Raw genomic sequence first — 13682 nt, 5'->3', positions numbered from 1 at the left:
AGCTTCTGATGCCTAAACACATAAGAAGTTGAGACTGTAGAAGAGAACACTAAGGATGTGTAAAAAATAGGTGCTGATCATTCTTCAGGAAATTTATATCCCTGTGTATTAGATCTCCAGCCTTGTTGTTTGGAGAGCCATGCTCTGAGAGATAGAAAGAGCAGTAAACCCTGCGACTTTCTAGTAGGGTCAATCCCTTTTACCAGTAAATAATCTCCAAAGTTAAACCATGCATATAACCACCATTCATTTTCTACCCACCTTGAAAAAATATGTTCTGAAGTCAAAGTAAGACATTACCAGATTATAGAAAAGATTCCCTTGTGGTGTGAAAGAAGCATAAATTATATAATGCTGTTGAGAGATATTTGAAAATATGGATATTTATCTGTTACATACCATAATGTAAGGTCCACTCTCAGATTAACTATTATCAAGTAATCACAACTTTATGAAGACCTCTAGAAAAATTGATAGGATATTATCAAATAATAAGCTATTTGCTCTTCATTATGCATGCTATCTAAGTCATTCCTATCATAGAAAAGTAAGAAAACCTAAAGATGGTGGAAGTTAGCTTTGCATGGAGGATGCAGACTTGGAGAAGTAACTATTTACATTAAGCAAAATTAGTTGGCAAGAAACTTCTTAGAGTTCTTAAGACCAGCCCTAAACTTAAACTTGTTAGTTTCTGTTAAACTGTCTTTCTGTAAAGAAATAGTAAAAATTTTATAACAGTAAAAAGAGTTTCTACTGAAATTTTGTTTTCCTGTGAGGAAATTTAATGGTTGTCACATTCCATAGTATTAAAAAATAAAAACAAATAAAAAAAAAAACCCAAAACAAAAACAAAACTAACAAACAGAAAAAAGAAGCAACTGGATGCTTCAGGTTGTTTTGTTTTCAGATTTTGTAGTGTTTTGGCTTCTAGAAAGATGTAGAATTTCCAGATCATTTAATTTTGGATGCTAACTGTGTTTGGTCCCACATGCTTTTAATCTGAACACTTTGAGATAATTTCTCTGGAAACAAGGATTCACTCTCTTTTCAGACTATGGTGTGCTGTCCATTCTTGAAAGAGAACTCCCCGGTGCAACTGGTGAGGTTGAAATGATTTAGGGCCCTTTTATGCCAGAAAAGAAATTCCATTTTCCGTCTAGTTTAACATTCTAATAACTATCTTTAGGGGCTTGATTCAGGCTTGCTGATGTTGATCAGGCTCTTTCCACTGCTCGGAGAGCCAATTATCATCAAATTTTCATTTTGCTTTGGTCACTACTGCCTGATTTCCAATACACTTTATCATTATACGCACAGCTAGTTTTATTTCGATCAGAACTGCTGTTACGGGGATTATTTAGATTTTTTTTATTAACCTGTGCAGCCATTGCTCCCCATAATTAATGCAGTACATCTGGGAGGTCTTCCAGACAGACCTATGTAAAGGCAGTCTAGTCCACATTCAAATAGGTATCTTGCCATTTTACAAGAAGAGTTTCTTTCTTTCTCGACTTTACTATGAGGTCAATAATTTTCCGTAAGTTTATGTGAGGAAAAAGTTTGTTGAAACAATATCCAGGGCCTCTTTTTTAACAATAATTTTCCTTTGCTGTATCTTGCCAAAATTATTTAAGCCTCCCTATTTAAGCCTGCCTATTTATAGGAAGCCTGGACAATGATGGAAGGAAGATTCATTTTTTTGAGATCTTGTTCAAGAGTCTCAGTATTTCATTGCTTTATTAGAAAGGAGAAGTTTTACCTTGCTGTAGCTTTCCAATTCCTGGGAGAAATGTGTTTTCACAGGTTACTCCAAGGTCCATAGTAGACATATTTACATCCAACAGGCAGTCATGGCACACAGTTTTACCATGGTGGATATACTCCAGAGGTAGATCTATTCCAGACCCTTTGTCATCTGCTGGCCCCTCACCTGAGCCCTGCTCTTGTTGGGCTCTGGCAGAGCTTTGTGCTCCCTGTACCAGGAATAAGATGTGAAACCACTGCTGTAAAGCAAATGCAGAGCTCTTCCAAGATAGGCTTGGCTAATGCTGCCTTCAGATGGAATGAGTAGAATGTTTACTGGAGGCTATGACGGCTTTGACTCACCTTTGCCTTCAAGTTTATCCAGTTTTAAGTGCTGTGGATTTCAGTCACAGGTAATTTCCTTTGTTGCTTGTTAACTGCTGTTCTTTTTGTATTAAGTATGGAAGAGAGAGAGTACGTACAGAAGTCAAGACTAGTCAGTTTGTCTGATTTCTAGGCAGAAAGATCTGAACACTCACCAAGAGAGGGCTACAAACTTGTTTGCATGATTTTAGCATATGCTTAAAGAATTTCTGCTCATTATAACACCAATAACAGAGCAGGATATGCCCAGGGATGTGTTCTGGGACACAGAATGAGCCTCACCCTCCCCACGTCTTCTGTACAGTGACATGCTCCATACTGTTTTGCAGCTACATAACAAATTACAGGCTCTGGAATTGGCTCAAACAAGAGAGCAAGCTTGGTGTAGCAGTGGGAGAGAGGTTGGTATTGGAGAGAACTGGACTCTGAGTTTTGGAAACTGAGAATCGGTATTTTTGAGCAGTATACCTCTTCAAATGGATGAGTCCTGCTCCTACTCAAAATTCACTCAGTAAAAGCTGTGGAGAGGCCCTCACTGGCATGACACTTCAGGTAAATTGTGTTCCTTCTGGGATTTCCCAGCAGATGTCCATCTCATCAGAGCGATGCCAATACAGGCATCATTCTTCATTTCCTGCAAAGAAACTTGCAAGAGGTGAAGCTTTGAGAACAGCCCTCTCCCTTTTCCAAACTGCATTCCCATCAGAAAACTTGGAGAAGTTATAATAGGAAAAGATAGTTTGTCTTTTTTTTTCTTTAGTTGTGTGTTCTCAAACTGTTTTCAAGGGTTTATAAACCAGGGCATGCAGCTTTGCAATGGATAATCTGCATACTTACTCATTCCCTGACTACAGGCCAGAGGCTCCTCTGTGACAACAAATGAGTTCTGACTGGGCACAAGGTCTGAAAAATATATGTACGCATTGTCACAGCACATCTGGAATTTAGAACTGCTAATGGATATGCTGTGATAGAAAAGTGTCTGGCCAATAAACTTGGTTTATATATTTATTTTAAAAAGCATTACCACATTTCTGGCTAGTAGCCTTTCATCCTCTAGACTTTACACCAGTGTATCTGGAATGCTAAGCAGCTCTTTCAGGGATGCAGCCATATCCCAAAAAGCACCTTTTTTATTTGAAATAACTTTTAAAACTAATTAAAAAGGAGGAAGGTTTACATACCTAGCCTTGTATATCAGCTCCTACAATCTCAGAAACCACAGGTGAAAATTCTCTCAGACTCTCTGTCAACCCACTTTATTTTCCAGGGCAGCGCTATGAACATGTGCAGCTGTCTTTGAATAATATATTTTGACCTCATTACATGCACAACTCAAAAGAGCAATTGTGAGCAGCTTTTTCTCAGGACTAGCAGTGGAAGCCTGAGCATTTTGAATTCCTACATGTCACTTGGACTCCCTTGTCATCATAATCATTGAACCCATGGGCAGAGCTCAGCTCAACTTCTGTAGGGGCAGGGATGCCACGTTTATCAACTCAGCCTCTCTCAAGTACTGGGAAATAGCAGTAGAAGAAAGCATCAGAGACCAACAAAGAGAGAAAACTGTAAGACCACTGCCTCTCCAGGCAAGGTCATAGGCAGCCACCAGAAAAATACATCCCATGATGATGCATGAAAAGTATTTCAGCCAAGTTGAAGGCAAGTCTTGTTTACAAGCCACCTTCAGAGCTCTGAAGCTCTGGCAGGGACAGTGCTTCGTCTTGATGCAGAGGCAATGTGAAAAGCTCCCCCACACAGGCTGTCTTTTATCTTATTGATGTTTGCTTCTGTAAATCTCATACCTGTATGCTGTGAGCTCTGTGCACAAAGTATTTTTTAGGCGGGAGCCAACTCCAAGCTGATGGCAGTGCCATGTATGTTTAAGCGAGGATTTGTAGAGCTGGAGTACTGAAGGCCTGGAGAACCAGAGACACATTTTCACTTTCTTCATTCAAGATTAGGAATTATGCTCAAACTAATTCCTAATCTTGAGTGAAGAAAGTGAAAATGGAAAGTGGAACCAGGTGTAAAAGATCAGTTTTTCATCATCAGACCTCCCAGGTGTCTTACTGGCAGCTGTTTTGATGTCCACATGATGGCATTGTAGGTACATGGAGGAATGAGAAAAATAATTCATGATCCCCTTTCCCACCCATTTTCCACCCAAGCTCTCAAGATTGGCTTCATCACAAAACAAGAACCAGCTCAGTCAGTGCTTTATAAAGCTTTATTGCAAGATGTGTTTACATAATGCTGCAGAGGTGAGCTTTTTAACTACTTATATCAAGAACTTTTGGACACTGGTCTGCGGTCAGTTTTTCATATTGACCCTGCATGGCACAGGAAAAAAAAAAAAATAGGGTGTGATTGGATCTTTCCAGACAGTAAAGTGGGAAGAGTGGGGGAGAAGAGGCAGATAAAAATAAAATCCCCCCTAGTTTATACTAAATGTGACACAGCTTCTGAAGGATCAATACAAACGGTAGGTGAGCTTCGTGTGTAATAAAATCTTAAAAGAGTAATTCAAGTTCTTTATGAAATAGAACAGAAACAAAAATGCATTTTCATGGACAATTAAATTTAACATAGAATGAATTCACCTAAAATGAGAAAATAACAACCAAAACCAAAAACTCAACCAAAAGGACCTGTAGATAATATCTCTGACCATGCATGGCTTGTTTTTTAAATTACAATTCACAGAATAACACTGCTGGAGAGCCTATTTTACACTATGCTACACAGAACATGGAAAAACATGAGTAGTGACATTTACACAATTTTACAGTATTTCTCCTTTGTTTAAGAAACACGTCCTCTTCTACTTTACATTTTTTTTACAATTCCCAGCTCACAATAAAAGGACACTATATGTGCGAAGACAGTCTTTAAAAAGGAGAAATGCATCCAATGCTACAAATAAACCTTTTCTTTCACAGAAGCCTCTGTATTAGATAGTGATTAAACAAAATATATCTCTATTTGCCACTCAATGTGAAATGGACTAATTAGATTTTTTTTGGCATAAACATCAAACTATACATCTCTGAAACTCCTTTCTATATAACTATCAAACTGCTTGCCAAAACTTATTGGGGTCACATCTGAAGTGCCAAATAACCCAGATGCTGCCCCAGTTGAAGCAAAGGAAGGTGGGCTGTACATGCTATTCAAATGATTGTGAATGGTTTTCGATGGTTGCCTACAACCAAACATCTTGCCATTCAAAACACTTCAGTTTATTTTCTTTCAGAGACTGTAAACCTGGCAGTTTTTCCTCCAGATGAACATCATTGTCTGTATGCCTTCCAGCCTAAAGTGTTCCTTTTGTCCTGCTGCTGCAAGCACAGAGCCATCATCTGACTGTGTCCCAGGGTCAGGCTGCTCACCAGTGCACTGAGCCAGCCTTGAAGGTAACGGGAGGATTGGAACACGTGCAGTGAGCTACAGGAGTGAAAAGGAGAGAGGAATATGATCCTTCTGCCTAACACCATGTTCTCATGCATCTTTTGGATAGAGGCAGGCAGTGCATGTGCCTACCCATGAGTTGCAGTGGAAGGATGAAGAATGAAGGATGTGAAACTGGTGGGCTGACATCTTGTTCCCATTTAATCTCTGTGAAATCAAAGCATTACAATAACCACAGCTGCACAATGAACCTGACACAGACTACTGCCATCAGCCACAAGGTTTCCAAAGCATTTTGGACAGCCACTTGCTGTGATTACATCCCCAGGGAGGCTGCTGCAGGGCAGATGCCTGAGAAAAGGAATGATCTGCTGCACCTACAATAGCATTGTGCCCCTCAGGGTTGTGTTGGTTGTTGAAGTCCTCAAATGTAATTTTTCAATAGCTTTTAGTGTTGGCCAGGGTACATTTAGAGCACAGCGCACCAAGGATTTAAGGTGCTGTCCTGCAAAACCTTACAGGAGGCCCTTGCTGTTCACTCACATCATGACAGACTCAAAATTTCTGTTGAACTGGGACAATAACTCATAGCTTGATATTCACATGTGATTATCTATTATGCTATAAAGTGTCTTGTCTATCTAAAAAACTGATGCGTTATTTTGCTGACAGGATCAACCACTGCAAAGACTCACTAAAAAAGGGTTTCAAAAGAGAAAAACAAATGTATTTTTAAAACCATGTTTAAAGCTGCTTCCAGTATTTAAGGGAGAAAGACCCTCATTAAACAGCCTTTTTTTTTTGTTGATTTTGGATTATGGACAACAGAAAGGTCATACATAGCAGCCAAGGGGCTATAAAACATCTGGAACACATGAGACTGGTGCCTGGCCTGACTGAAAAGTGAAGAGTGATGAAATCACTTTTGTGAGGGATCTTTTACTTGCAAGTGCAGCACCCAAGCATTCCCTGGGGGTGTCTTCACCGCAACTGCTACTGAGCATTATCTCCACTTGGGAGTGAGATTATTGGAAGTATTTGCATGCAGTCTGTTTTTAAACATCAAGTGAGATGAAAGAAAATTAGGATAGCTTCCCTTTGGAGGTTATTTCATGTGCTAAAGTTTACCTCAGCATCCAGATCAGGAAGGTATTATGGTGGCAGTCAAGCAGACACAATGCTCTGAGCACTGCATTTGCAGCTGACTGTATCGATTGGAAAAGAAGAGAGGTAGTTATTATGGCTGCAAATATTAAAAACAGCCTTCATGGATCTCTGAGTGAGAAATGGGAACATGTGTTACTACATTGTGTATCCAAGATTTTTATATTTGTTAAAAAACAATCCATATCTCACAGAAAACTTGTCTTAAAACAAGTGTTACATCCTTATGGTGGGCTCTTCCAATGCTGGAAGGGCAGGCAGCAGCTCAAAACCTGAAGGTTATAACCTCACTAGATAGAGAGAGGAATACAGATATCATGAATTCCTCTACCTCATCTGGAATTCACTAGTTAGATGAATGTTATTCCCACAGTCAGGGCATGCTGGCACTCTGGAGGAAATACTGTCCCCTTACAGATTAGTTGATAATTTTTATCAGGAACCAAAATGGAAATATCTCCTGTAGTTACTGTGCTATACTGTGTCTGATGATCTTATTGCAATAAACGGTGAGGACAGTGGAATTTATCTGACAGTATACTAGTGCATAAACAACACCAAGTTATTCCTCAGAAAAGTTGCTATCAGTTTTACAGATAAAGAGCATAAACAAAAAACAAATGCCATGGAAGAACAGAAAAAGAATTTGCTTCACATGTAACATCCAGAGAATATGAAAGAAACCACCTTTTTTCCACTGAACTTACTCCAACTTATATTATTCCCCATATTTAATGTTCTCCTTGATAAGGAACATATAAAGTTTTGCAAAATTTTTGCACAATTTGGAAAATACATATGCCCAAATTCACCAGCTATGTTATGTTTCAGAGATAGATGCTGTACTATGCTTAAATGAAACACAAATTTGTTCCCTGTTAGAAAGTGGCCACTAACAGCCAAGTGGTCACTAATTTTGCACATTCAGCATATTTTAATTAAAATATTAATTTTTAAAGACTTGTTTGATTTTCTCCCTCCAAACAAATATAGGATCTCTGACAGCATAAATGTACTTTGTTGTGTTTTTGCTTTTTTGTTTTATCACCTAACAAGTAGCGCAGTTCAACATGACCATTTACATTCAGGGTGTCTTCCTCTTGTTTCACACTTCAAACACCTCCACGAACCCCCATTACCTTCAGTTCTTTGTTCTAAGCATACTTAAGCAAGATTTAAAAAGTTCATAGTGGTGAGCAGCACATAAAAATCCCCTTTCAAATCCAGATGTTCATAGGTCTTGCCTATTTTTCAGTGAAATTAGTTATATGCCACTTCTGTTTCCTAGCCAGCTTCTTCCTTTCCACAGCCTTCAAATACACAATATATTATATTGATTACCCAACTACTGCCTTCTGTTTACTTGTAAAATCAGCTTTTTAACAAACTGAGGGGAAAACCACATCAAACTCAATGCTGTTCTTAAGAACCATTGCTCATTAGTTTTATTCCATGGCAGATCCAAGGCATTGGCAGATAAAGAATGAAATGTTACAATCAATACGGTAGACAGCATAGTTAGGATGTTCAGCCACAGGTCTCACTGCAGTGTTGCCAGCTCCCTGGCTCTGTCATCACTTGGATGCTGTGCTCAATGCATGTGATGGATGACCATGGTTTCAGAGGTTTATTGTGTTTGGTTTAACTCTCTTGAACAATCTTCAGTGATTATCCTGTCCTTAAAGAGAGCAGAGTAGAAAAACTTGAAGTACCTGACCTAGCCTGGGTGCCAGAAGCAACATTGCTATGGCATTAGGACCCCAGCATAGACTATTAGTTAACTCTATTTTCCAAGTGTGTTTTGCAGCCAAAATGGAACCCTGTTACCATTACTAAACTGCTGCAGTTCCTCAGTTAACCAGCTTAAAGAAAGTCTCAGTTGTTACTGCTGTGCAGACATACCCTTAATCTTAGAGGCTAAGGCAATGGAAAGAGACAATCTTGTGCATCCTTTAGGATCTATTGGACATATACAGACTTTGGCTTAAAGAGTTCCCTTTATGTTATTGTTGTTTGCAGTTCTCTTTAAAATACTTCAGCACTGGCTAGGGTGATTGTTCAGTCCATCTTCACTACTGTATATGTCCTCCACTTAAAGGCAGATGAGTTGACTAAAGGTTCTTCCAACATGCTGAGGGCAGTTATAAAAGTCAGTTATAAAACTGTGAGATAAGGGCAACATATTGGAGCTGTTTACTGTGGTACTCACTCCACTGGTATCAAGGATAATCACACGAAAACAGTAAAGAATAGCAAAAACACAGCAGGCTTTTTAGCAGAGCTATTTCATATTCAGATTCATTGAATTGAAATAAAATCACCACCACATTGTCTTGCAGCAGAGAAAAGCAGCATGAAGGGCACAGGCAAGTGAACAAAACTTCTTGATCTTAGCATCCAAATGCATTTATGGAGTATATGTAAAAATCTTGGTGTAGATCTGTCCAAAATTGTACAAATGCAAAGTACAATCATAGCTCAACAAGAAGGAGGAACTGTGTTCTCTCCTCTGTGTGCATGCTGCTATGCACTGTATGAGTGTGCATTAACACACATGAATTCAGGATCCTAAACTCGCCACTTGTATTGCAGGCCATGGCCTGCCCCACAGGGTGAATCACACTAAACAACACTGAGTTCCTGCAAAAAAGACATTCTTTTCCTCCTGTCCAGGTGGAACAGTAAGGCCCCACAGTGAAAATCATGGTCCAGCTGGCTTCAGCAAAAGCATGATTTCACACCATGACTGCATATGTACAGATACATGCACACATGTCCACACATTCATTCTGTACATATACAAAGGTACACATACATTTTTACATTCTTTGGAGGCAAAATAATAGAATACCCAACAAACCACAGGGTTGCACAGATTGTGTATCTTTGCTTAATGAATCTGCTTGAGGAAAATTTGGGTTGCTGTAACAGGAGTTATTTTGCCTCTTTAAGGACTGTTTCTTGCCTTGACAAAATGCCACACATTTACAATGACTAAAACAGGGCACAAGGAAAGCCAACGTAAACACAGCTCACATAATGACAGATAACCTAGAGAGGCCCCTCCTACCCACATCAACACACCATGAGAAGAAGAAGCCATGTGCTTTCACTTAGGAACACTCAAATGCTTCCTCAGTTACCGTCTGGATGTCATGCTGAGCTGTGGCACACCCTTCTTCTGCCCTGGATGTGGGGTTTTGCTTTTTGTTGCTTATTAAAATTGAACTAACAGAGGATAGGATGTTGGGAGCAGCAGAGGAGGCTGGCAGTTCAAGGCTGTGCTGAAGGGCTGTCAGCCTGTGTGCTTCAGATAATCGGCTCTTCTTGTTGCCACCTCTGGGATGTCAAACCTGCATCTCAGAAGTGCTGATGAGGCCCAGTGCTTTGGCTTCTTCTGGTGTTAGCCCACTCTTTAGTGTCCTTCTCACTGCACAGTCATGAATTCCAAAAGCAGGCCAAAAAAAAAAACAAACACCAAAAAAACAAAACAAAACAAAAAACAACAAAGAAAATGCAAACAATTAGAATCAATAATTACACAAGACTTTCAGCTGCAAAAACCCCTGTTAACATGCAAGCTCAATCAAATCAAAAGTTGCTATCTATTTAGGGCCTCAAGTTCAGAAACACTGAGCAATGCCCTATGGCAAACTCACTGGAGCATCAACAGCAACTCCACACAGTCAGGCAAAAATACCTTTGTCGTTTCTGACATTTAGTCAACAAGAAGTTTTAAGGAAAAATACCCCAGCTTTTGAAGACTTTTCTTTTTCTCTGAAATTGCATCAGTTGTTTTTCAGTCCATTGAAAGTATCATCTGCCCTATTATTTTATAATTCATAAGAATTTTTAAAAATAGCTTTGGGATCTTTATAGGGATTTATGTATCTATCTATCTAAAACCTTTGATATTTGTAAAACCCTCCCTTCCCAAAGTTAAAAGACTATAAAATTGACTACTTTATAGTTGATTAAAATAGTTAAAACTACTGTTTTTGTACATGGTCCCCTTTCTTTTGTAATTTTCTCCCATCCTAGTGCTATTTGTGTAATCTTTGCTATTGGTAGTCTGCAGCATTTTAGCTGAATTTAAAAGATAAATCTAAGCCAATCAAAGCCACTAAGAAATTTGTTTCTTAATTTTCCATAGAGTGTTCTGAACACTAGCCCTGACAAGAGTTTTAAAATTTGTGATTGCCTTTTTTATTCAGAAACAAGTGACTGACTGCACAGTGAGCATCAGTGTCCTCCTAGTTTTACTAGTGCTTTGATTTTCAGGTGAATTCAAGACACAAGTGGGGTGTTCACATTTTAATGTTCCTCAAGTACAAAATGCACATTGAGAAGTTCAAGCTTCATGCAAAGCATAAACAGTGACTTAATATTGAACAGAATATATTTGGAGCCTAGAAACAGTGAACTCTAGAGGAAACTAATCTTAGAGAAACCAATTGCAAAGAGTTCTTTGCAATTGAGCAAAGAACTGGTCAATTGGTCAAGGAGTTCTTGCATAATTGAGCACAATTAAGACCTTTCATTTACTGAGATATTCAGTCCATGTAACTGAAACTGGGTGGTCACACTCATGAGTTGAGCAGGAGTGAGAGAAGGGACGGGATTGGCATAGACAACAAGGGGATAAGATAAAGGAAGATTATGGCATATCTGAACATTTGATTCATGCAGGTTGAATGAAAGGGATCTATTTTTGGTTGTGAAACAACTTTCATCAGATACTGAGGTTAATCAAATGAGCTGGAAATGCCACATTTCTATTTCCTCCATTATCAAACCCTTACTTGAAAACTTTTTTCAACACTCACTCCTTTCTCCTAGATTATTTGTATTATTAAACACCATCCAGGGGTCTGCATGACAGCTTTTTAGGATTCCTAGTTTTTCCTGCAATACTGATCAGCAACATCTCCCAAGTTTACCAATACTTAGGTTAAAGCACTGCAAGGTTAAATGAAACCGACAAAGCTAAGTTTAAGAAAGACCAGTACTACCAGGAGAGAAATAAACTTCAGGAAATGCTCTGGTCTCCTTGGTTAAGAATAGACATCAGGACTTTTGACTCAGTTCTCATCATTGGCACTCTTTCTGCCTTCTTAGATTTGATATCCAAAATATCCACAGTGTCAAGTGGTAATTTCTAGACATATGCTGTGGAATACCTTAGGATCTTAAGGTCTTGGGGAATCACCAGATACTTATTTCTCTATCAAAAGGAACTGTATCAGGAATGGAGTTGAAGAAAAAATCCAAGAAAGCTGCAGTAGAAACATTTTTGCCATATTAAACCCAAAGATTTCCCTATGTATTTCCCTTGCTTCACTTGGCTGCACTGCCTCTCCCCTGAATGCTTTTTTCTTTACCTTCTGTGACATCAACAGCTAAACATAGACCATAGCTTGTTTGGCCACAAGAAAACAGTGTCATGCTGAAAAATGCAGGGGACCAAACTTTCCCTGCATCCCTGATGGCCACATCCCCAGGGTGGCCATCTAGATGACATTTTATCTTCCTTTTCCTGATGGAAAAGTGAACTGGAAAACCAAATGTGGAGCGAATTTCCACATTTTAGACACTTCTGTGGAAGTGTCAATCCAAATGCATTCAGGACTGCTCTCACACATATCCCCAGCTCTCTCAAACCAGTCAGTCAGTCAGTCAGTCACTCACTCACTCACTCACTCACTCACTCACTCACTCACTCACATTTTCAAACTGAGCACAGTAACTACTGTAAAACAAAACTATTCTTTTCTCGACAGATGGGAAGAGAACAAATTGTTATTCCTGTTTGTAAACATTTCACAGGAACTGATGTACTCTGCCAACACTGGTTAGGTATTGGACTAAGCATAATTCTGCTCTTATTTATGATAAGATAAATCTGGAACAACCTTCTTTAGGTCAGTACAATTGCTACTGCACAAATAATTGAGTTGAGACTCTATCTAACTACTGAAAGGACAATGAATGCCTCAGTAAATTCCATCAAGCAGAACACAGTTGTTTAAATTCCTCCATCAGCCTGAGTAAGAGAATTACCTGTTTACTAGGAAAAGCCAAATGGATCTACAATAATATATAGGTTTCTTTGAAGTAAACTACAGTTTATATTCAGAAACCATAATTAGGAGTTAAAATACATGGTAGAAACCATTTTCATGGAAAAGCAGGTAGTCTTCTTTATGTTAAACAAGATAAGTCCCTGAATCTCCAGATGCCTACCTATCAAACATACTAAAGTATTAGATTGACATCATTTTGTATTAACCCTTTGATGACCGAAGAAAAGAAATCATTTATGTAGCAGGTAGTAAGGACGAGTGTACTGTTCTGGATTTGCTGTATAATTCACACAAGAAGTCTGGAGACCAACTCCACACTTGTATTTTTTGTGTCACTGCAAAGCAAGTAGGAATGGCAATACTCAATGAATTTCTGGGACATATGCAGCTGTAGCTCTCCTTTAATACAGAGAATGGTAACTTGGGTTTAAAATATTACAGCAACTTTAGGTATTAAGTAGGAAGTTTCCAGCAGGGGAAAAAAGAAAAAAAAAAGAGTTAAAAAATAAAGAGCTCCAAATAATGCAGAACTTTGTTGGTCATAATTAGATGGTAATGAAAATAATAAAAAGCAAAGATGTGAAGAATATTTTCAGTGACAGAATGATTTCCATAAAAACTGATGGCTGCTGACTTGTATAAACTAAGCATGTGGGGCCAAATACTGCAATTACTGTGGCTACTGGCAAGATTAAAGCTGTCCACCATCAATAGGCAACTGGAAGGATAACAGCTGACAGAACCATGGTCCAGTCTCAAATGAGGGAATTTTTAACCCTATAATGCAATAGGCCAGTCTGACAATGAAGCCACTTAGTGTTTGAAGTATTACGTACTTAGGAAGATGAAAGTAGTTTAATAAAGTGTCCTTTTGTATAAAAATTGTATCTAATATGC

General features: G+C 38.7%; 1 protein-coding gene across 15 annotated transcripts in view; it reads right to left on the bottom strand.

Moving 5' to 3' along the window:
* Nucleotides 1–4338: 4338 nt before the first annotated feature.
* The window catches only part of FHOD3 (formin homology 2 domain containing 3), a 368504-nt gene continuing 359160 nt past the window's right edge, over nt 4339–13682 (bottom strand). For all 15 annotated transcript variants that reach the window (XM_085573656.1, XM_085573657.1, XM_085573660.1 and 12 more), the window contains one exon: nt 4339–10132. In XM_085573656.1, coding sequence (XP_085429782.1) covers nt 10050–10132 — 83 coding nt within the window. In that variant the 3' untranslated portion in view covers nt 4339–10049. The remainder of the gene's footprint in view (nt 10133–13682) is intronic.

The sequence above is a fragment of the Lonchura striata genome, chromosome 2, assembly GCF_050655825.1.
Source record: "Lonchura striata isolate lonStrDom1 chromosome 2, ASM5065582v1, whole genome shotgun sequence".
NCBI classification, from domain to species: domain Eukaryota; kingdom Metazoa; phylum Chordata; class Aves; order Passeriformes; family Estrildidae; genus Lonchura; species Lonchura striata.
The sequence above is the reverse complement of the archived record's forward strand: the minus strand, read 5'-3'. Positions and strand labels throughout refer to the sequence as shown.